Source organism: Salvelinus sp. IW2-2015, linkage group LG28 (genome assembly GCF_002910315.2).
Source record: "Salvelinus sp. IW2-2015 linkage group LG28, ASM291031v2, whole genome shotgun sequence".
NCBI classification, from domain to species: Eukaryota; Metazoa; Chordata; class Actinopteri; order Salmoniformes; family Salmonidae; genus Salvelinus; species Salvelinus sp. IW2-2015.
In genome coordinates, this window is record NC_036868.1 from 17,533,069 (window position 1) to 17,557,929 (window position 24,861).

A 24,861-nucleotide genomic window follows, 5' to 3' on the forward strand; every position below is an offset into this window, starting at 1 on the left:
GAGTCTTGGTGGTTCCAAACTTCTTCCGTTTAAGAATGATGGAGGCCACTGTGTTCTTGGGGACCTTCACTGCTGCAGATAATCTTTGGTACCCTTCCCCAGATCTGTGCCTCGACACAGTTCTGTCTCGGAGCGCTACAGACCATTCCTTCAACCTCATGGCTTAGTTTTTGCTCTGACATGCAGTGTCAACTGTGGGACCTTATATAGACTAGTGTGTGCCTTTCCAAGTCATGTCCAACCAATTGAATTTACCACAGGTGGACTCCAATCAAGTTGTAGAAACATCTCGAGGATGATCAATGGAAACAGGATGCACCTGAGCTCAATTTCGAGTCTCATAGCAAAGGGTCTGAATACTTACGTAAATAAGGTATTTTATTTTCAATAACTGTGTAAAAATGTCTAAAAACCTGGTTTCACTTTGTCATTATGGGCTATTGTGTGTAGATAGATTAGGGGAAAAAACTATTTAATCAATTTTAGAATAAGGCTGTAATGTAATAAAATGCAGAAAAAGTCAGGGGGTCTGAATACTTTCCAAATGCACTGTATATAGTGTAAGTATGCATACAGTAGACAAATCCGTTTAAAATCTACAGGTTTACAAAACAGTGAATATCTGTTATGGTAGGTAATAGTGAAATGTATTTTAACATGAGAATGAGAATGAGGACAATCAAACCAAAATGTATTTCTTGATGAAACACTGATTACGTTTGGTGAAAATGTGACTGTATGCTTTTGTGTGTTGTACTTAGTCAATTGAAAATGTGCTAGAAGTTTTGAGACATCTGCCTTTTTGATGATATGTTTTGACTATTTTATGAAGAGTTGTGAAGATTTATCACATACTTGTGAAGATTGCACTAAAAGGATTGAACAAAAATGAAGTCTCTCCCTACTCTTCTTCCTTCTTTTTTAGCTCTACACCTTTCTCTCTCCCGCACTCCCTTTCCCTCACCATTCCTTTATTTCTCTCCCCGTCACTTCCTAATTCTCTATCTCTCCCTTCATCTCCCTCTATGTCTGTCTCTTCCTTCCTTCCTCTCTCTCCCTTTCTGCCTCTCTCTCCCTCTTTCCTGGCCCATGGCGTAATGAAGGACAAAGACAGGCAGGCTGAGGGCACACCGTGTTCCCTGCTGGGTATTTGTGAGGAGGAGCAGGTGGAGCAAGAGAGGACACATGACCAACCCAGAGGGGAACAGAACAGTAAAGGCCTACGAGCACAGGCAGCTGAACGGTAGCCATGGTTCCATTGACGTCACCACAGGTCGTGAGCACACCAAGTTATCACAAAGTAACCCCGGGGCACAGATTACACCCTATCATAAAAGCATTTTACATAACCCTGCCAAAGAGTTACTGCAAGAGTATGCACACATGTATGCACATGACTCACTCACACGCGCACGCACACACACACACACACACACACACACACACACACACACAGCATCAATATATACTCCTCACATACTGTAGGCCATATTCAAACACTTGACATGCTAATGTCTTTGTACACTAGAGGTTGGCATTAAAGTTCCTAATGATTCATTATACATTGTGTGTGTATGTATATATATTTATATATATACCTTGTGTCTGTCCTTTCCCTCCTGAGTTATATTTGAAGTTGGAACATGTGTGTGTGTCGGTGTGGCTGTTTTGGGAAGAGTAATAAAATAGGAGCACACACAGATTCACTGTGCTGATACCTGTTCTGTTCCTCGAAGTCAAAAGAGGAGCTATCCAGTCTGAGCAGATTTCTTGATCACACTCCTTGGCCAGTTTCAAATCAAAACGCATGCAACACATTTGCCAATGCAGGGGTGTGGTCAAGTGGGGAGATAGAAGGTGGGATAAATGTTCTTATTAGTTTTTAATTGGTTGATGCATCCGTGTTAAACCAGCATGCATTGCGTCAAAAGTTGAGACCTCCCCAACTTTTCTAAAGGACAGTGCAGCACTAACCTAGATCCTCCCAATAGGCATTACTAAAGCACTGAGGTGGCTGTGGTTTTGACATCATAGACAGTCCTCTACTGTAACAGCCTAGAAATAGATATTTAACTGCCACTTAAATGTGTGTGTGTGTGTGTGTGTGTGTGTGTGTGTGTGTGTGTGTGTGTGTGTGGGTGTGTGTGTGTGTGTGTGTGTGTGTGGTGTGTGTGTGTGTGTGTGTGTGTGTGTGTGTGTGTGTGTGTGTGTGTGTGTGTGTGTGTGTGTGTGTGTGTGTCTTGTGTCCACATCTGAATGGGAGTTGTAGCATGTTTAAACATCAGGAATGTCAGCCCTGCTGAAGAAAACAGCATAGACCCAGCATAAGTCTCGCATATCCGCCCTTGGAGCATCGTAACCCTGAAGCATTCAAAGATTTCGGAAGTAAGCCGTCTGGCTCTAGAGACTAGACCAGCTTAGGCTGGTCATGCTGGTCACCAGCATATACTGATATGCGGTGACTAGTTCTGGTTTTCTGGTGACCAGCCGTCGCTGTGTTTTGGACACTGGTGACCAGCCTTCCACTGTGTTTTGGACACTGGTGACCAGCCTTCTCTGTGTTTTGGACACTGGGTGACCAGCCTTTGCTGGTTTTGGACACTGGTGACCAGCCTTCACTGTGGTTTTTGGACACTGTGACCAGCTTTTGCTGTGTTTTGGTGAACTGCACATCACTACATGCTGGGTCAGTCAGTTTTGAGAGGCGCCTGTGTGCGACAGGTTGGTGCTGGTGTGCACTATATTTCATCCAAATACATGACAACTTCATTATTTCATGGGAAATTATCATCCTGGACTGTTCATACTAGTTAAAAAACGATGTGTTAGTTGTATTGGCCGTACAGGTTTGTTACAATACATTAATATAGGGCCTTACTTTGAGGCTTAGATTTTCCCTAATTCACTGGCCACATCAGGCTGCAAATCACATTATTTTGGCTTGCAAGTGATATTTAATTTCTTCATTGTATACTCCGAGCAGTTGGGTATACTCTAACAATTGGTGTAACATCCGGTTATTATCTCACCCACAATATCATAGCTCCCAAATCAATCAAATCAAACACTTTACTTGTCACATGCGCCGAATACAGAAGTGTAGACCTTACCGTGTAAATGCTTACTTACAAGCCCTTAACCAACAGTGCAGTTCAAGAAGAGTTAAGAAAATATTTAACAAATAAACTAAAGTAAAAAAAATTATAAAAAGTAACACAATAACATAACAATAACGAGGCTATATACAGGGGGTACCGAGTCAGTGTGCGGGGGTACAGGTTAGAGGTCATTTGTACATGTAGGTAGGGGTGAAGTGATTATGGATAGATAATAAACAGTGAGTAGCTGAATTGTATTAAACAAATGTGGGGGGGTCAATGTAATAGTCCGGTGGCCATTTGATTCATTGTTCAGCAGTCTTATAGCTTGGTGGTAGAAGCTGTTAATGAGCTTTTTGGTCCTTGATTTGGCACTCCGGTACCGCTTGCCTTGCGATAGCAGAGAAAACAGTCTATGACTTGGGTGACTGGAGTCTCAGACAATGTTACGGGCTTTCCTCTGACACCGCCTCCTGAATTGCAGGAAGCTTGGCCCCAGTGATATACTGGGCTGTACGCACTATCCTCTGTCTCCTGAGGGGGAAAAGTTTTTGTCGTGCCCTCTTCACGACTCTCTTGGTGTGTTTGGACCGTGATAGATTGTTGGTGATGTGAACACCAAGGTACTTGAAACTCTCGACCCGTTCCACTACAGCCCAGTTGATGTTAATGGGGGCCTGTTCGACCCGCCTTTTCCTGTAGTCCATGATCAGCACCTTTGTCTTGCTCACATTGAGGGAGAGGTTGTTGTCCTGGTACCACACTGCCAGGTCTCTGACCTCCTCCCTATAGGCTGTCTCATCGTTGTCGGTAATCAGGCCTACCACTGTTGTGTCGTCAACAAACTTAATGATGGTGTTGGAGTCATGTTTGGCCACGCAGTCGTGGGTGAACAGGGAGTACAGGAGGGAACTAAGTACACACCCCTGAGGGGTCCCAGTGTTGATGATCAGCGTGGCAGACGTGTTGTTGTCTACCCTTACCACCTGGGGGCGGCCCATCAGGAAGTCCAGGATCCAGTTGCAGAGGGAGGTGTTTAGTCCCAGGTCCTTAGCTTAGTGATGAGCTTCATGGGCACTATGGTGTTGAACGCTGAGCTGTAGTCAATGAACAGCATTCTCACATAGGTGTTCCTTTTGTCCAGCTGGGAAAGGGCCGTGTGGAGTGTGATTGAGATTGAGTCATCTGTGGATCTGTTGGGGTGGTATGCGAATTGGAGTGGGTCTAGGGTATCCGGGAGGATGCTGATGTGAGCCATGACCAGCCTTTCGAAGCACTTCATGGCTACCGACGTGAGTGCTACGGGACAGTAATCATTTATGCAAATTACCTTCACTTCCTTGGGCACAGGGACTATGGTGGTCTGCTTGAAACATGTATGTATTACAGACTCAGTCAGCGAGAGGTTGAAAATGTCAGTGAAGAAACTTGCCAGTTGGTCCGCGCATGCTTTGAGTACACGTCCTGGTAATTCATCTGGTCCCGCGGCTATGTGAATGTTGACTTGTTTAAAGGTCTTGCTCACATCGGCTACCGAGAGCGTTATCACACAGTCATCCAGAACATTTGGTGCTCTCGTGCATGCTTCAGTGTTGCTTGCCTCGAAGCGAGCATAACAGGCATTTAGCTCGTCTGATTGGCTCGCGTCACTGGGCAGCTTACGTCTGGGTTTCCCTTTATCTTTGTGTAGCATAAGAATGACTGCCAGGCTTAGAAAGATGAATATACAAGACTACCTAAATCATCTAAACTGGAACAAACATTTCAGTAACGAGTGCAATAAACAGATTGGATTAGTTTAGAAAAATGTATGTTGTTTATCTTTGTGTAGCATAAAATTATATTTAATCAATCAATTAATCAATCAATGTACATGCAAAAACATACAGTTGAAGTTGGAAGTTTACATACACCTTAGCCAAATACATTTAAACTCAGTTTTTCACAATTCCTGACATTTAATCCAAGTAAAAATTCCCTGTTTTAGGTCAGTTAGGATTACCACTTTATTTTAAGAATGTGAAATGTCAGAATAATAGTAGAGAGATGTAACGGTTGTCGTTGGTGGAAGGAGAAGAGGACCAAAGTGCAGCGTGGTACGTATTCATAATAATTTAATAAAGAATAAATACTGAACAAAAACAACAAACCGACAAACGAACAGTTCTGTAAGGTGCAAACAAAAACACTAAACAGAAAATAACTACCCACAACCCATAGTGGGAAAACAGGCTACCTAAGTATGATTCTCAATCAGAGACAACGAYCGACACCTGCCTCTGATTGAGAACCAWACTAGGCMAAAMMCATAGAAATATAACGACTAGAACAAAACATAGAAAAACAACATAGAATGCCCACCCCAACTCACGCCCTGACCAAACTAAAATAAAGACATAAAAAAGGAACCTACGGTCAGAACGTGACAAGAGAATGATTTATTTTCGCTTTTATTTCTTTCATCACATTCCCAGTGGGTCAGAAGTTTACATACACTCAATTAGTATTTGGTAGCATTGCCTTTAAATTGTTTAACTTGGGACAATTGTTTCGGGTAGCCTTCCACAAGCTTCCCAATAAGTTGGGTGAATTTTGGCCCATTCCTCCTGACAGAGCTGGTGTAACTGAGTCAGGTTTGTAGGCCTCCTTGCTCACACACGCTTTTTTAGTTCTGCCCACACATTTTCTATGGATTGAAAGGTCAGGGCTTTGTGATGGCCACTCCAATACCTTGACTTTGTTGTCCTTAAGCATTTTGCCACAACTTTGGAAGTATGCTTGGGGTCATTGTCATTTGGAAGACCAATTTGCGAACAAGCTTTACTTCCTGACTGATGTCTTGAGATGTTGCTTCAATATATCCACATAATTTTCCTACCTCATGATGCCATCTATTTTGTGAAGTGCACCAGTCCCTCCTGCTGCAGAGCACCCCCACAACATGATGCTGCCACCCCCGTGCTTCACGGTTGGGATGGTGTTCTTCGGCTTGCAAGGCTCCCCCTTTTTTCCTCCAAACATAACGACGGTACTTATGGCCAAACAGTTCTATTTTTGTTTCATCAGACCAGACGACATTTCCCCAAAAAGTACGATCTTTGTGCAGTTGCAAACTGTAGTCTAGCTTTTTATGGCGGTTTTGGAGCAGTGGCTTCTTCCTTTCTGAGCGGCTTTTCAGGTTATGTCGATATAGGACTTGTTTTACTGTGGATATAGATATGTTTGTACCTGTTTCCTGCAGCATCTTCACAAGGTCCTTTGCTGTTGTTCTGAGGTTGATTTGCACTTTTCACACCAAAGTACATTCATCTCTAGGAGACAGAACGCGTCTCTGTCCTGAGTGGTATGACGGCTGCGGGGTCCCATGGTGTTTATACTTGCGCACTATTGTTGGTACAGATGAACATGGTACCTTCAGGCGTTTGGAAATTGCTCCCACGGATGAACCAGAATTGTGGTCTTGTGAGGTCTTGGCTGATTTCTTTTGATTTTTCCATGATGTCATGCAAAGAGGCACTGAGTTTTAAGGTAGGCCTTGAAATACATTCACAGGTACATCTCCAATTCACTCAAATTATGTCAATTAGCCTATCAGAAGCTTCTAAAGCCATGACATAATTTTCTGGAATTTTCCAAGCTGTTTAAAGGCACAGTCAATTTAGTGTATGTAAACTTTTGACCCACTGGAATTGTGATACAGTTCAGGTAAGATAAGATACAGATAAGTGAAATAATCTGTCTGTAAACAATTGTTGGAAAAATGACTTGTGTCATTCACAAAGTAACCCGACTTGCCAAAACTATAGTTTGTTAACAAGAAATTTGTGGAGTGGCTGAAAAAGAGTTTTAATGACTCCAACCTAAGTGTATGTAAACTTCCGACTTCAACTGTACCTTAATAGAAAGTCAGCCAGTAAAATACTACTTGAGTAAAAGTCTAAAAGTATTTGGTTTGAAATATACTTAAGTATCAAAAATAAAAGTAAAAGTAAAAGTCATTTAAAATTCCTTATATTAACCAAATGTACGGATTGCCAGGGGCACACTCCAACACTGAGACATTATTTACAAAAGATGCAGTAGGGATGACCACATGTTCTCTTGATAGGTGCGTGAATTTAACCATTTTCCTGTCCTGTTAAGCATTCAAAATGTAACGAGTAATTTTGGTTGTCAGGGAAAATGTATGGAGTAAAAAGTACAATGTTTTCTTTAGGAATGTAGTGAAGTAAAAGTAAAAGTTGTCTTAAGTACTTAAGTACTTTACTCCACTGCTTAGGATTCAAACCTTCTCAAAGAGACTAATTCATACTCTTAAGTCTTGTTCACATTGGCAGTTTGAAGTGATTCAAATCCTATTTTTTAGCATATCAGATTTGAATCTGTTATATTTATCTGCAGTCTGAACAGCCAAAAAGCATATGGAATTAGATATTTCAAGCCCCACTTAAATCACATTCGTAGGTGGTTTGAAGGTAGATACAATACACATATACTATTAATAAGATGAGTTATGGGGTATTGTTTTCAGACAAGTTGAGTCCGGTTGGCCTCCTGACCTGGAGGATTCTGAGGAGAGCTGCACAACCTGGTCTCAGTACATTTCGTATTATTCTTTATGTAAATGTGAGACACTCCATTTAGTATGATATGTTAAGTTTTGTGTAATATGTATTAATTTGTGGATGTCCATCATCCATTTCAGATGAAAGCTTACAATATGAATTACAAGCTTACAATATGTTACGAATTTGCAAAAAGTATTATACAGTGCCTTCTGAAAGTATTCCACATTTTGTTACGTCACAGCCTTATTATAAAATGTATTGCATAAAACAATTTACTCAGAAATCTACACACAATACTCCATAATGACGAATTGAGAACAGGTTTGTCTAAATTTTTGCACATTTATTAAAAACAAAAGACCTTATTTACTATGTTACATCTAGTCTATGAGACCAGGCTGAGCTGCAGGGTGTGAATCTGACCCTGTCAGTCTGTATGCTACAAGCTGAAGGGACACTGGCCCCGTCCAAGCTTTACCACGTAGGGAAGATGACACCCCTACAACCAGCAGGAGGCCTAACAATGGATACACTCTTTCTCCCTCACACTTTCTCTCTCTCCTCTCTTCTATCATTCTCTTTTCCTTCATATCTGAATCGATCCATCTATTTCTGTCATACTCAATCGCACACTCAAATCTCTATAAATCCAATCTTCCTTTTCTCTCAGTCTATGCTTAAATGTTACCACTGCTGCAGTGCCTTAGTTTATGTAACATGCATAGTGACGATAAACTAGAAATAATAATATAAGGTGTGATTCCTAGAAATAGTAAATAGCTTTACTAGAAGGCTCCATCGTAACATAACTGTGCCATACGACAACGCAGTACTTAATTTAAGCCGTATCCTGCACCAGATCCGGCACCTCTCAGTTTTGGACTGTTTTGTTCTGGGACCTATTTGCCAGGATCCGGTATCTCTCGTGGCATAAAACATAATTTTCACTGTTTGCAATGTAAATTCGTAATTCTAAATTGTTAGATATTACTTGTTAGATATTACTGCACTGTCGGAGCTAGAAACACAAGCATTTCGCTACACCCTCAATAACATCTGCTAAACACATGTATGTGACCAATAACATTTGATTTGATTTGAGTTGCCGCCTCTGTAATTCTCCTGCCCCCTAAAAAAACGTAGCCTAATGTGAAAACATAGATTTTCAGTCGCTCCTGGTATTCTAAGAATTGATTTGGGTTGGGCCAGCCCGGGTTTATCATTTGCGCAACTTTGTAGCCTAAAGAACAACTCGTGGCAGTTGCTGTGGTACAAGAGAGAAGTGTGACTGTATCTCTCACAGAACAAGAATAAGATTCACTTTCTATGATCTATTTCCCTCTCTCTGCTCTGCTAGACATGAGCCTGCAGGTACAATCTCTCCAGGGTTGTACTTCTTCATCTATTTCCTTATGGAAGCATAGCCATGGGAAGGGTGCTGGTGGTGCTGCAGCACCCCCCTTCATGAAAAAAGATTGCAGTCAGAGTGCAGTATAACTGCAGTATGCTGCAAATACTGCGTCCAAAATAACACTGTTTTTTTGTGCAGTAATTTTGCAGTGTAACTGCAGGTAGAGTGCCGTTATTCTGCAAGTACTGCGTCCAAAATATGATAGTTGACTGCAGTTACTGCACTTTAACTGCAGTTTCAAAACTGCAATCTTTTGTTGTAAGGGCCCTGATAAATAAAACATTTCAGCAGGCAAGAAAGTAGCCTTGCCTCCCCCGCGATCAAACCGACATTAAAAAATGTATGAAACGCAGAACAGAAATCACAACTACCTAGCAAGTCGCAGCAATGACGAATTCAGTGCGTTCAAGCGAGGGGGGGGGGGGGGATTCTGGCAGGGGGAGCTTTTCGGCAAGACACCGGTACCTCAGAGCTCCCCAGGTCACCCCCCTCTCGCGCTCACATTTTATTCTGGCACCTCCCGATTTACAAATTAAGCACTGAGGACAAGACATTTATGAGCATAGGATGGTGATCATAGCTGCGCAGTGACATAGTGTATGATAGTTATTCATGTCTGTAGTGGCACCGTTTTTACAGTGTGATGCCTATGGAGAGGTATTAATGGTGTGAAGCTGATGATGGYTACAGTAGAATGAGGTCATGCTGGCTCCTGTTCGGGCGAGACTACAGACACGTCTGTGAATCTGACTACATCCATGTCTGTCCTACCACTGGAAATAGGCTAYCAACAAYCACACACACACATGCACATACACACACGTGCACACACACATGTACTWATGCATGCACACACACATACACAMAYTTACAAAACCAGACTCTTACCTAATGGAAATGTGTTTTTAATAGATGGAGTAGATACATCGACTAGAATAGAATGGATTAGTTCAAACATGTATTAATGTATCTTTCACGTCATAACTCACATCATAAGTAGCATACAGCCCCTAGGCATTAAACAAGAAATAACAACCCCATCCCGRGCAAAAACAAGGTCACAAATAATAGTTGACAGACAAACAATTGTGCCCTCTGAACTCCTGGGTGGGAGACAGACAGACGGGAGTGATCCAACTATTCATGGAGGATTGAGTGTTGTATCCTGGTTTATTTTGTGCAGAGAGAGGAGGGAGATTACAGGGTGTAAACTAGACAAGTCATTGGAGAGTTATGTGTCCATACATAACTGTTGTCTCCCCTCTGTCTGTGTGTATATATATATACTACCGTTCAAAAGTTTGGACTCACTTAGAAATGACCTTGTTTTTGAAAGAACATTTTATTTTTTGTCCATTAAAATAACATCAAATTGATCAGAAACACAGTGTTGTCACGACTTCCGCCGAAGTCGGTCCCGCTCCTTGTTCGGGCGGCGTTAGTATTTAGTATTTGTTTTATACTGGTGTTGTTCGTGGAATAAATTACCTTGTACACTCATCTCTGCTCTCCTGCGCCTGAATCCATGCACCAGTTACCCACAGCCTGACAAGTGTAGATATTGTTAATGTTGTAAATGACTATTGTAGCTGGAAATGGAAGATTTTTTTATGGAAGATCTACATAGGCATGCAGAGGCCCATTATCAGCAACCATCACTCCTGTGTTCCAATGGCACGTTATGTTAGCTAATGTAGTGGTCTGGGTGTAGCTGGTGCAGAGGAGTCAGGCGCAGGGCAGCAGAGATGAGTAACACAAGTAACTTTACTCAAATATTCCAATAACATGTCGTAATACCGAGCCCACAATAACGGACCGAACATACATAAAACAATCACGCACAAAAACCATGGGGAAAACAGAGGGTTAAATAATGAACATGTAATTGGGGAATTGAAACCAGGTGTGTAAAACAAAGACAAAATAAATGGAAAATGAAAAAGGGATCTGCGATGGCTAAAAGGCCGGTGACGTAGACCGCCGAACGCCGCCCGAACAAGGAGAGGGACCGACTTCGGCGGAAGTCGTGACAGCTAATTCAAGTTTATCATTTTAAAAGGCTAATTGATCATTAGAGAACCCTTTTGCAATTATGTTCTTTAATCAGAACAACAGTTTTCAGCTGTGCTAACATAATTGCAAAAGGGTTTTCTAATGATCAATTAGCCTTTTAAAATTATAAACTTGGATTAGCTAACACAACGTGCCATTGGAACACAGGAGTGATGGTTGCTGATAATGGGTTTCCAGCTACAATAGTCATTGGATTTCTGATCAATTTTATGTTATTTTAATGGACAAAAAATGTGCTTTTCTTTCAAAATCAAGGACATTTCTAAGTGACCCCAAACATTTGAACGGTAGTGTGTGTATTTATATATATATATATATATATATATATATATATATATATCATTATTTACATTATTTCCCCTTTATTTAACTAGGCAAGTCAGTTAAGAACAAATTCTTATTTATAATGACGGCCTAGGAACAGTGGGTTAACTGCCTTGTTCAGGGGCAGAACGACAGAATTTTACCGTGTCAGCTCGGGGATTCGTTCTTGCAACCTCTCTAACCACTAGGCTACCTGCCACCCCAATATATACAGACAGAGGGGAGACAACAGTTATGTATGTACACATAACTCTCCAATGACCTGTCTAGTTTACACCCTGTAATATCCCCCCTCTCTCTGCACAAAATAAACCAGGATGCTGTAACGACTCTCGTGGGTTGAAGAAGGAGACCAAGGTGCAGCGTGGTAGGCATTCATGATTTTTAATAAAACTGAACACCGCAACAAAATAACAAAGTAGAAAACAAAAGCGAACAGTTCTGTCAGGCAACAAAACAGCTAAACAGAAAATAACTCCCCACACAACCCAAACGGAAAATCACAACTTATATATGATCCCCAATCAGAGACAACGATAGACAGCTGCCTCTGATTGGGAACCACACATGGCAAAAACAACAAAGAAATAGAAAACATAGAATCTCCCACCCGAGTCACACCCTGACCTAACCAAACATAGAGAATAGATAAGGAGCTCTAAGGTCAGGGTGTGACAGATACAACACTCAATCCTCCATGAATAGTTGGATCACTCCCGTCTGTCTGTCTCCCACCCAGGAGTTCAGAGGGCACAATTGTTTGTCTGTCAACTATTATTTGTGACCTTGTTTTTGCYCGGGATGGGGTTGTTATTTCTTGTTTAATGCCTAGGGGCTGTATGCTACTTATGATGTGAGTTATGACGTGAAAGATACATTAATACATGTTTGAACTAATCCATTCTATTCTAGTCGATGTATCTACTCCATCTATTAAAAACACATTTCCATTAGGTAAGAGTCTGGTTTTGTAARTKTGTGTATGTGTGTGTGCATGCATWAGTACATGTGTGTGTGCACGTGTGTGTATGTGCATGTGTGTGTGTGRTTGTTGRTAGCCTATTTCCAGTGGTAGTACAGACATGGATGTAGTCAGATTCACAGACGTGTCTGTAGTCTCGCCCGAACAGGAGCCAGCATGACCTCATTCTACTGTARCCATCATCAGCTTCACACCATTAATACCTCTCCATAGGCATCACACTGTAAAAACGGTGCCACTACAGACATGAATAACTATCATACACTATGTCACTGCGCAGCTATGATCACCATCCTATGCTCATAAATGTCTTGTCCTCAGTGCTTAACCTTTCTGGACTACCCATCCCGGGTAGGTGCCAGAATAAAAAGTGAGCGCGAGAGGGGGGTGACCTGGGGAGCTCTGAGGTTCCAGGAAATCATCTTGCATACATATAATCGCATTTGCGTGGTGGTCTAGACAAGAGCAGTAGAAAAGAGGCGCTTTGCTAAATTTATTTTGTAAACTAGGGTCCGGGAAAAATTGGGCCTTTTATAAAGCATTTCATGCAATTCTATGTAATTTGTACATGTTTCAGGGCTATGTCTGGTCTTGTGTACATACATACACAAAATGAACTCTCTCACCCAGGACGCTTTCATCATCCCTCTCTCCTTCCATCCTCCCTCCCTCTTTTTCCATCCCTTCCTCTCCCCCACCCATTGCTCTCTCTTCCTTTCTTTTATATCATGCTCTTGCTCTATGTCTACTCTCCATCCCTACCTCTCTTCTCCCTGTCTCTCATCACTCTCTTTCTCAATCTCTCATCATACTGTCTCCTTCTCTCACCCCCTTCCACTCCAGCCACCTCCCTCTTTCTGTCTCTCCATCATCGCTCTTTCTTCACCTCTCTTTTTCTCTCCCTATGTATCTTTCACATTGCCACAATACGACCCCAGGGTGTGGCATTTCTATATGTATCCCCCAGTTACCATGATAACATCCCTGATATTCCATGTACACTCCCCTCTGTATTTATTTCAACAGTAAAGCTAAAATGTGTAAATGTGTCTCTGTACTCCAGTATTTTGGATTTGAGATCAAATGTTTCATACAGAATATCACCTTTTAGGGTATTTTTCTACACATCTGTTTTACCATTTAGAAATTAAATCACTTTGGGATTATGTTTTGCACAATAGGGACTGAATGGTGAATAATGTATTGTCATTTTGGAGTCACTTTTATTGTAAATAAGAATAGAAGATGTTTCTGAACATTAATGTGTATGCTACTATGATTATGGATAATCATGAATGAATCGTGAATAAGAGTGAGAAAATTACAGAAGAACAAAGATTATGCCCCCAAAAAAATCTTACCTCTCACCATTACCAAAAACAGGGGAGGTTAACATTTTTGGGGGGAGAGGGGTATGATCCTATTGGGCAAAACATAATCTGAAGCACAACCAAAGCAAACTGCAAATGCATCCAATAAGTTTGCAGGGTCACATGCTTGACGAAGTCATTGCGTGATAGGAATATGGGACCACATACTAAACTTTTTACTACTTTAATACACCATAAGTGAAGTTGTCCAAATACTTGTGAAAAAAAACATACTCAAATCGGGGGACTAGATACATAAAGTGCTTTCATTTCTAAATGGTAAAAAAGATACAGTTGAAGTCGTAAATTTACATACACCTTAGCCAAATACATTTAAACTCAGTTTTTCACAATTCCTGACATTTAATCCTAGTAACAATTCCCTGTTTTAGGTCAGTTAGGATCACCACTTTATTTTAAGAATGTTAAATGTCAGAATAATAGTAGAGAGAATGATTTATTTCAATTTATATTTCTTTCATCACGTACCCAGTGGGTCAGAAGTTTACATACACTCAATTAGTATTTGGTAGCATTGCCTTTAAATTGTTGAACTTGGATCAATCGTTTTGTGTAGCCTTCCACAAGCTTCCCACAATATGTTGGGTGAACTTTGGCCCATTCCTCCTGACAGAGCTGGTGTAACTGAGTCAGGTTTGTAGGCCTCCTTGCTCGCACAAGCTTTTTCAGTTCTGCCCACACATTTTCTATAGGATTGAGGTCAGGGCTTTGTTATGGCCACTCCAATACCTTGACGTTGTTGTCCTTAAGCCATTTTGCCACAACTTTGGAAGTATGCTTGGGGTCATTGTCCATTCGGAAGACCAATTTGCGACAAGCTTAACTTCCTGACTGATGTCTTGAGATGTTGCTTCAATATATCCACCAAATTTTCTTTCCTCATGATGCCATCTATTTTGTGAAGTGCAACAGTCCCTGTTGCAGCAGAGCACCCCCACAACATGATGCTGCCACCCCCATGCTTCACAGTTGGGATGGTGTTCTTCGGCTTGCAAGGCTCCCCCTTTTTTCCTCCAAACATAACGACGGTCCTTATGGCCAAACAGTTCTATTTTTGTTTCGTCAGACCAGAGGACATTTCTCCAAAAAGTACGATCTTTGTACCCATGTGCAGTTGCAAACCGTAGTCTTGCTTTTATATGGTAGTTTTGGAGCAGTGGCTTCTTCCTTGCTGAGCGGCCTTTCAGGTTATGTCGATATAGGACTCGTTTTACTGTGGATATAGATACTTTTGTACCTCTTTCCTCCAGCATCTTCACAAGGCCCTTTGCTGTTGTTCTGGGATTAATTTGCACTTTTCGCACCAAAGTACGTTCATCTCTAGGAGATACAACGCGTCTCCTTCCTGAGCGGTATGACGGCTGCGTGGTACCGTTGTGTTTATACTTGCGTACTATTGTTGGTACAGATGAACGTGGTACCTTCAGTCATTTGGAAATTGCTCCCAAGGATGAACCAGACTTGTGGAGGTCTACAATTTTTTTCTGAGGTCTTGGCTGATTTCTTTTGATAGGTCTTGAAATACATCCACAGGTACACCTCCAATTGACTCAAATGATGTCAATTAGCCTATCCGAAGCTTCTAAAGCCATGACATAATTTTCTGGAATTTTCCAAGCTGTTTAAAGGCAGTCAACTTAGTGTATGTAAACTTCTCACCCACTGGAATTGTGATACAGTGAATTGTAAGTGAAATAATCTGTCTGTAAACAATTGTTGGAAAAATTACTTGTGTCATGCACAAAGTAGATGTCCTAACCAACTTGCCAAAACTATAGTTTGTTAACAAGGCATTTGTGGAGTGGTTGAAAATGAGTTTTAATGACTCCATCCTAAGTGTATGTAAACTTCCGACTTCAACTGTATGTATGAAAATGCCCTCAAATAAAAGGTGACATTCTGTACTGTTGCCTCATGATACGTTTGATCTCTCATCTAAATAAGTATCATACATGACATATCCCACACCATGGAATTACAGTCTGTGTGCTTCAGAACCAGGCTCCTGTATCTTATGATCAATGCATGTTGTGTGTGACTGTGCTATCACATCTTTGAGAAACATTCATACAGAATTGTACTAACTCAAAGAGGAAACATTACATAACCCATTTCTATTTGCATTGGGCCAACATACCGTGGCTGGAAATGTATTCATTAACATTTAGAAATCCATATAAGTATAAACAGAATGTCTTAGAACACATACAGTACGTCATGGTATTCAATATATGCAGGTATACTGGTGAATTATTGCCTAATGGCATATACACTGACTGTACAAAACATTAGGAACACCTGCTCTTTCCATGACATAGACTGACCAGGTGAATCCAGGTGAAAGCTATGATCCCTTATTGATGTCACTTGTTGAATACACTTCAATCAGTGTAGATGGAAGGGAGGAGACAGGTTAAAGAAGGATTTTTAAGCTTTGAGACAATTGAGAAATTGATTGTGTATGTGTGCCATTCCGAGGGGGAATGGGCAAGACAACATATTTATGTGCCTTTAAACGGGGTATGGTAGTAAGTGCCAGGCACACCGGTTTGAGTGTGTTAAGAACTGCAACGCTGCTGGGTTTTTCACGCTCAACAGTTTGCCTTGTGTATCAACAATGGTCCACCACCCAAAGGACATCCAGCCAACTTTACACAACTGTGGGAAGCATTGGAGTCAACATGGGCCAGCATTCCTGTGGAATGCTTTTAACACCTTGTAGAGTCCATGCCCCAACGAATGTTCCTAATGTTTTGTACACTCAGTGTAATTCCTGTTGCTGGAGGCGCCTCTCATTAAGCTTGTGGCAGACCGAGAGACACCACTGAGTCACGAGCAGCGATAGGACCAAACAGACTGTAGCCACGGAAGGGCCCACCGACATCACCACAGACAGTGGCATCTGGTTGATATCTTTGAGCAGGGCAAAGCTGCTGAGATGACTGCAGGAACACACTGTGTGGGTGGAGTTAGAAACCACTGAGGCACAACCTCGCCTTGACCACTTTTTCTAGTTAGGAATATGTGTGACATCTATCACGTTTGAATTGAGTATGCACATAGCTACTGCCAGATTTAAGAAGTTTTACATTGCAATCTCTGCTTGCTCATTTCTCCTTCGACCAATAAACACAGGCGTGCTGGTGCCCGTCACCAGGCTTCAGGTGTGTGAAGGTAAGAATGACCGGTTGGCGCAGCCTTGTTGTGTTGGGGTTGCTAACGGATACAGTAACTACTCTGGAGCCAAGTTTTTAATTGTTTTTATATCGATTGGCCAATGTCTGAAGATCTTTGTAACTGAGTAGAGTAACAAAGGCATTGCCTGGGCAGGTGTCTCCGTTGCGGTTTCCCAGGTGGTGTCGAGTTGGGTGTTCTGATTGGTCAGGCTGACCAGCCCACTGGGTGGAGTCTGGTCCCCCCTGACAACAAGCTCCACCTCTGTGTGGTTGGTCCTGATCCTGGTTGTGGTGTTTCTCAGCTGAGAACTTACTTCTAAAATCACTTCTCCAGTCAACCGCTCCCCTTTTGCTCCAGACTTATTCAGCAACAACCAGTTCTGTCTCAATAGAAACAAAAGACTGCCAAAGCCTGGCAGAGCCTGTCCAGGTGTAGCCTGCTGTAGTCGATACAGCTCACAATTCAGCTCTGTACACCCAGCATGTCTGTTGCCATAGTTACTGAACCCAGGGGGGGCACTGGCGCTGGTAGGTGCTCTCCAGATTCTGACAGGTTCCCCTCTTTCTGCAGAACAACTTGTCTGTCTTACACTCGTCCAGTTCCACATATCGTTCTGATGCACTCTTGTCTTGCCCATTCTTCTCTGCTATGAACCCAGGTTGACACTCACAGCAGTAGCCACCATTGGTGTTGAGGCAAGCCAAATAGGCCCTACAGATGGTCGGCTTGTCCACGCACTCATCGATATCCACACACCGAGTGTGGTCCTTGCCGTAGTAAATTAATCCACTGGGACATTGACACGATTTGCGGCTGAACAGATTGCACCAAAACTGTCCTGCTGCTAAGTCATTCTGTACGGCCAGGAGCAGGAGAGTAACTCCCATGCCTCAATCCAGACCCAGATAAGTAGTGAGTCTCTGTCATGCAAAGGTTTCAGCTTCATACTTTATGAAAAGAGAAGTCATTGAGTTTGTCCCATGCCTCCAACTAACCAAAGGTTAACCATCTTTGTCCACCGCTTTTTCTCAACAGCTTCCGCTTAATTTCCTAATTTGTCATCTTTCATCTGAATGAGGAAATCTCTTGGTACAGCATCTCCCATCACTTCCACCTACTGAGCTGATGTTGATCTTACAGTCACTATCTCTACTTAGGAATATGTGACATGCATCACGTTTGAATTGAGTGTGCGCATAGCTACTGACAGATTAAAGAGCTATAATTCGCAATCTCTGCTTGCTCATTTCCAGGCTCCACCCCTGATGTATAAAACCTGTGTGCATATTTGTGATCTTGTTGAAATTTCAAATACCTTCCATTCAGTAGTTGAAACTCTCTTGACTTGTTTTGCACTTGAAATGTGTTTCAACGGCTGCAAATAGGCAAGAAAGACACATTTTGAGAAAAAAAAATGATATTGGTGGCTAGGTGCATTTGGTGTCAAGATGGGGATCTACAGTATAATTGTGGGTTAGCAGAACTGTTGTGGCCAGGCTGACAGTGACCGCTTACAACGACCTTGTGCCATCTTGTGTTGTTGCCATAGGTCTCCCTTCATGTAGTAGGGTGATGTCTCTCTAGTCGTGATGTGATTTGTTTCCACTGTCTGCCTGCTGATGTATCTGTGTTGTTGCTAGTGTAAGTGTCTTCCGTCTGTGTTGTCCGTCGTCTTACTTTTAGTTTTTAATCCCCACCCCCTGGCCCACAGGAGGCCTTTTGCCTCATGCCAGGTCGTCATTGTAAATAAGAATTTGTTGTTTAATTGACCTGCCTGGTCAAATAAAGGTACACAAGACCTTGTGGGTCTAGTCACGATGCTGAGTCACAATGCTGATCCACGATGCAAATTGAACATACAGTATCACCTAAAGCCATAATGCATAAGTACAAGCTATCCCTTTCAAATAAATTGTCATATTACGGTTAAGTTACCCACAACATCGAACTCATGACTTCAATTAAGGTCAAATAATAGACAAACACTTTATTGTTTTGATAAAACATCACAGTTAAACAAGAAAGACCACACACGGAAGTTAAATCGTATTAATTAAAAGTCAAAAATACTTTTTAAAACATGGCAATAATCAATTGACAGAAGAGTATCAAAATAATAGGTTCAACGTTCAGACAACTCAAACACTCATGATCAGGTGTGTGTACAATGCATCTTCCATCCAATTTTCATAGTATCTTCAGCATATTTTCTCAACATCTTCGTTTGTTTCATCTTTCATGAGGAAGTCCTTCGTAAAAAATCTCCAATCACTTCTTCCTACTTCTACCTGTCTTTGTAGGTCACCTTTTCTACTTAGGAATGTGTGACATGCATCACGTTTGAATTGAGTGTGCACACAGCTACTGACAGATTAAAGAGCTTAAATTCGCAATCTCTGCTTGCTCATTTCCATGCTCCACCACTGATGTATAGAACCTGTGTGCATATTTGTGATCTTGTTGTAATTTAAAATACCTTCCATTCAGTAGTTACAAGTGTTCTCACTTGTTTTGCACTTGAAATTTGTTTCCATGGCTGCAAACAGGCAAGAACGACACAGTATGTCTTCCTATTGGTGGCTTGGCGAGTTCTGTGTCAAGATGGGGATCTATGGGGTGGGTTTGCAGAACTGTTGTGGCCAAGCTTACAGCGACCTCTTGTGGGTCCTAATAAAATATCAAACAAAAAGGTGCTATTTAAGGTACTTAATTGTTACCCAGAAATAATTTGATATCGAGGTAAAAACAGCTGCATTGGACATTTAAGAAACATATTTTTATATTCGTCTGGAATATGACTTCAGTACACACACTGACTCATGCACGCTCAATGGAGATGTTAGAACAATCATTACAGTAAACAGCCATTACACAAAACAAGATTTTTGCCTCCTGTTAGAGATGGGATGCTACATTTAAAAGGTTAAGTCATCTCCAAACATCAAACCTTTATCATTTCACAATTTCTCTGTAGATAGCCTATTAAGGCTGACCATGCCTTTTGGTACTAACACAGGCTCAAATGGTTAGTGGCAGAGAGTGGAACAGTATGGGCTATTTTATTATGTGTGCTATTTTGCATAATCTTACTGGCTGACGTATTATAAATTATGGATTAGCCTATGTTGCTGTATATGTAATGCAAATGGCTGATCTGGTGTCTTCCACTGGGTTATTCAATACCACCATGGGCATGGAGTGAATATGTTTTTTGCTGAGCCGGTTGAGTGCAGAGACAGTGGTCCAGTTGTGGTCACACCTCAGTGACAGTGCATTGACCGTCAGGGCTGCGTGAGCGCACACTGAGGCCTCCGCTGGAGGACCCACCACCAGGTGGCAGTCTGTCAGGCTGGACCTCCCTGAGCCGGCGCTGTAGGAGTCTATGTCTGGGCCTCCGTCGAGACCCAACTTCTCGTCCCCCCCTTTCCCTATCCCACCCCCGCCCTACTTCATCACCAGCACCATCCTCATCCTCACTGCTACCAGATGCTGACTCGTACACCTGGCTTATTCTTGAAGCTACCTCTTCATTCTCCTCTTCCTCCCCCTCTGGTTGGCTGATGAGGAGCTGGGACAGAGAGTCTTCAAGGGAGATGGAGGCTGCGGTGGCAGGGTGGGCCCCCAGGACTGTGGGGGGTCTGACTGGAGGAGCCGGGATGACAACCCCTAAGCCACCCGCCTGGGACCGTCCAGTCACATCCTCCCCATCAGCAGAGCTTGGCCGTTCCACTGTTGCCGCTGTGACCGGAACAGCTGCCACGGCAACAACTGGGGGGGTGGGGTCAGGGTCCAGTCTGAGTCCGGCCACGCCCTTTTTGGGAATGTCTACCACATCACGCTTCATGCGTCGGCGGCGACCGTGCTCGTTGCGGCGGTACTGCACCATGTTCTCCAGGTCAGCCACGTACAGGAAGCCAGCAATCAGCATCTCGGCGCTCTTCCTGCCCTTGGCGAAAGCGTCCTCCAGCTCACGGCTGGTCCTCTCGTCATACTGCCACCAGCCGTTCCTCCCCTCGTAGTACCATGCATGGTCTCCCCCAGCGCTCCCCGGCCCGGTTCCTCCTCGCCCTCCTGCGGCTGCTGCCTTCAGCTCCTCTGGGGACAGAAGAGTGGGATGCTCCAGGAAGTCCTCAGGTACTTCCTGTCGGCAAAGAGCGCAGCGCTTGCTGTGCCAGGAGGCTCCTTTGACGCACAGGAAACAGAAAACGTGGCGGCAGGGCAGGCGAACCGGGTGGACACAGGTCTGGAGGCAGATGGCACACTCCGGCACGGGGTTGGCCGAGGGGGTAGGTGAGCTGGGGGAGTCACCAGTGAAGGCGTCCCCTCCGTCTTCCACCTTTGAGGAGGACACCGAGTCCACTGAGTGGTCCACCTCACCACAGCTCGCCATGCTGAGGGGAGACACAGCAAGTTAGGCAAATGCTGAGACAGACAAACAAACCTGCAGCCTAATTTTACTCTATTATCAAAATCTGGATATTCAAGATTGAAGCTTCATAGGATTAGCAATAATCTTGTCACCCTGGAGAATCAAATCGCAAAGCTGTCATGAGATATTAAATTAGCAATAGGCCTAAATATCTCAATTTGAGCTTCAGACGATTTAGCTGGCTAGAACCTTTAAATCACAATCTTATTTCTAAAAGTACTATGATGGAAAATAAATTATCTCCTTACTGTTTCAAGTGCAGTTACTGGGATGTCATCAGGATGAATTCTGTATTCTCTCAAAGTTCCTCTCTATGGAAAAAGATTGTTGAAAAGATGATATTGTCTCTGCACTCTTTCCCAGAGAGATTGTAACACTGGTAACTCGCTTCTCACTGTTTGTTTTGCGCAACAAAAACAAAGCCTGCCAAAGTTAGCTAGCCAGCTAGCTAAAAAGACTAACTATACAGTATTTCGCTATAACGTTATTAGCCATCTTGCTAATCTAAAGAGAACATATGTGCATTATAGAATTAATAGGAAAACTGTCCATACAAAATATATGTAGTTAACGTTACTAAACAGACACATCGATAGTATGATATTGTCGTCTATTTCGCTATAACGTTATTAGGCATCTTGCTAATCTAGAGAACATACGTGCATTAGATAATGCATAAGAAAACTGTCCATACAAAATATATGTAGTTACTAAACCGACACATCGATGGTATGATTTTGTCGTCATGAAACTAGCTAGCTATTTCTTGTAACGTTAGCTTGCTAGCTTCGGAGGCCCAGTTGTCAAAAGTGAGACACACCCCTTGACTGTTTTCTCACTTGGGTGAATTTCATCCATACTCACCTGTCAAAAATACTGTTTGCACTTCGCTCAGTGACGTAGCTATTTAGACAGTTCGCAAAATAGATGCTACCAAAACAAAGCAAAATAGTGGCGTTCCTCCTCTTTCAGAGAGGAAAAGGCGAAGCGAGAGGTTTTACTCTAAACAAAATCTGTCAAGAAAATAAGCCCACGAAGTGAGACATTTTTGTGTAGACGCCAATGAGAGGGTGTCGAATTTGGTCAACAAAAATGTAATTGTTAATTTGCTTCGTGAGGCTTATTTGATTGAATATAAGTTTCGTAATGGTTATGTTGTTACGAAAGCACTGATATAAGTGGACGCATGTGACATTTTGCCAACTTAAAAAAACACGACTTTATATCCGAGTTCTGCCTATTGCCAGAGATGGATAGAGGACATGGACATAACCCGTTTTAGCATGGACATTGCGATTGCGGGCTTCCACCATTTTAAAGTAGTCAACTGGGTGGGGATTCTTATGAGTTGGGAGCAAGCAGCCAATGAAGAGGACAATTGACATCTTTAAAATGGGCATGGCTTCACTGCCCATGCTGTCACAGACGCGAAGGTACAGATACAAAAATGAGTCCTGTATATATCTCTATGGCCTGTTGTTCACACTCATTGGCTAGAATGGTCCCACCTGATGTAACCTCCCGCCTGTCTTCCATCTTTGAGGACATGTATTTCCATTGTTAGAGCGGTCACTCGAATATCTTGTCAATATAATAGACAATATTTGCCCATAGCTACTATATACAGCATAGAGCTCGCCAGTTTGTCAGTTTGTAATGCTAAAACCGGAAATGAGTTACCTCTAGTTCGTTCAAAATGGGGAAAGAATAGGGTTTTGGGATAAACGCCGAATATAAGGTCTGAGAGAATAGAAATCAGTTAACATTACCTTTATGAATTATGAAGACTTTGTGTTTTTTTAATTACATAAATACTTCAAAATTCACAAAAAGTTACGTTATCTGATGAAGATTATCTAATAGAACAACATTTATAAAATCTCCTGTATACCACAGACCTTATTTTTGGTCTTTATCCACAATCCCTACAAAAACACCAATAATTTCTGCATAGACTTTGTCCAATGAACCATGATGGAGTTAGTGCCTACAAAAATACGCCATTACTATTTATCGCTACTGGTGAAGGGAGATCATATCCATTTTTGAAAATGTTTATAAGCTATAGAAATCTTTGGAAAACGCTTGCCACCTAAAAACAAAGTTCGTTGGTTCATTTTTTAATTCAGCCATTTGTGAAAACAATATAATTGACATAAACATCTCCTACACAAAGAAACCAATGTGGGACCATACCAAATATTTTAATCATAAAACGGCATCATTAGGTTAAATTTGACTTGATATATAGAGAAATGCTACACTTGTAGAACAAGTAGGCTAGCCACTGTCATGATGATGATAGAAACAAAAAAATAATCTGAAAAGACAGTTTGCTTTCTGAACACTGCTTACTTCAGTCCATAACAATTTAGTGACTGTTTCCTGGAATGGATTGTTGAGGTAACATGTTGTAATAAATCCACAATGTTGGATGCCCATTATTATACAGCAAATGATAGAGGAATAAACTGCTGCACACCGTCTTGACTACAGGCAAGACAGAGTTTGAGTTCTGGCCCCATCATTAGGGTCTCTCTCTCAACCCAGTCAATCCAGTCCTCCATCTGTCCATCCAAATGCTATATCGATCCAACCATCCATTAGGCCCACAGTCAGTGTTCCAATTAATCCCAAAGTTGATCAATGGGGTTGAGGTCAGGGCTCTATGCAGGCCAGTCAAGTTCTTCCACAACAATCTTGAAAAAACATTTATGTATGGCCCTCGCTTAGTGCACAGGGGCATTGTCACACTGAAACAGGAAATGGCCTTCCCCATATTGTTGCCACAAATTTGGATGCACAGAATCATCTAGAATGTCATTGTATGCTGTAGAGTTAAGATTTCCCTTCACTGGAACTAAGGTTCCTAGCCCGAACCATAAAACAGCCCCAGACCATTATTCATAATCCACCAAACTTTACAGTTGGCACTATGCATTGGGGCAGGTAGCGTTCTCCTGGCCAAACCCTGATTATTCCGTCGGACTGCCAGATGATGAAGCATGATTCATCACTCCAGAGAACGCGTTTCCACTGCTCCAGAGCCCAATGGCGGCAAGCTTTACACCACTCCAGCCGACGCTTGGCATTGTGGTGATCTTAGGTTTGTGTGTGGCTGCTCGGCCATGGAAACCAATTTCATGAATTTTAGTGAACCAATTTTAGTGAGTGTTGCAACCGAGGACAGATTATTTTTATGCGTTACATCACTCGTCGATCCCGTTCTGTGAGCTTGTGTGGCCTACCACTTTGCGGCTGAGCCGTTGTTCCTCCTACGTTTCCACTTCACAATAACAGCAGTTACAGTTGACCAGGGCAGCTCTAGCAGGGCAGAAATATGACGAACTGACTTGTTGGAAAGATGGCATCCTATGACGGTGCCACATTGAAAGTCATTGAGCTCTT

At 42.3% G+C, this 24,861-nt stretch overlaps 1 protein-coding gene across 2 annotated transcripts; it reads right to left on the reverse strand.

Moving 5' to 3' along the window:
• Positions 1-18,985: 18,985 nt before the first annotated feature.
• Positions 18,986-22,711, reverse strand: LOC111954448 (E3 ubiquitin-protein ligase rnf146). Of its 2 annotated transcripts, none has more exons than XM_023974198.3 (3): positions 22,318-22,711; positions 21,702-21,764; positions 18,986-21,415 (listed from the first exon to the last, which is right to left on the reverse strand). In XM_023974198.3, the coding sequence occupies exon 3, from the start codon at positions 21,412-21,414 to the stop codon at positions 20,278-20,280; it is 1,137 nt and encodes a 378-aa protein (XP_023829966.1). In that variant the 5' UTR covers position 21,415; positions 21,702-21,764; positions 22,318-22,711; the 3' UTR covers positions 18,986-20,277. The 2 variants fall into 2 exon arrangements, with proteins under 2 accessions (XP_023829966.1, XP_023829967.1); XM_023974199.2 differs by lacking the exon at positions 22,318-22,711 and adding an exon at positions 22,148-22,296.
• Between the last annotated feature and the right edge of the window lie 2,150 nt (positions 22,712-24,861).

Bases quoted from the DNA above. Each gene is read 5' to 3' on its own strand.
- LOC111954448 (XM_023974198.3), bottom strand. From the start codon at position 21,414: ATGGCGAGCTGTGGTGAGGTGGACCACTCAGTGGACTCGGTGTCCTCC.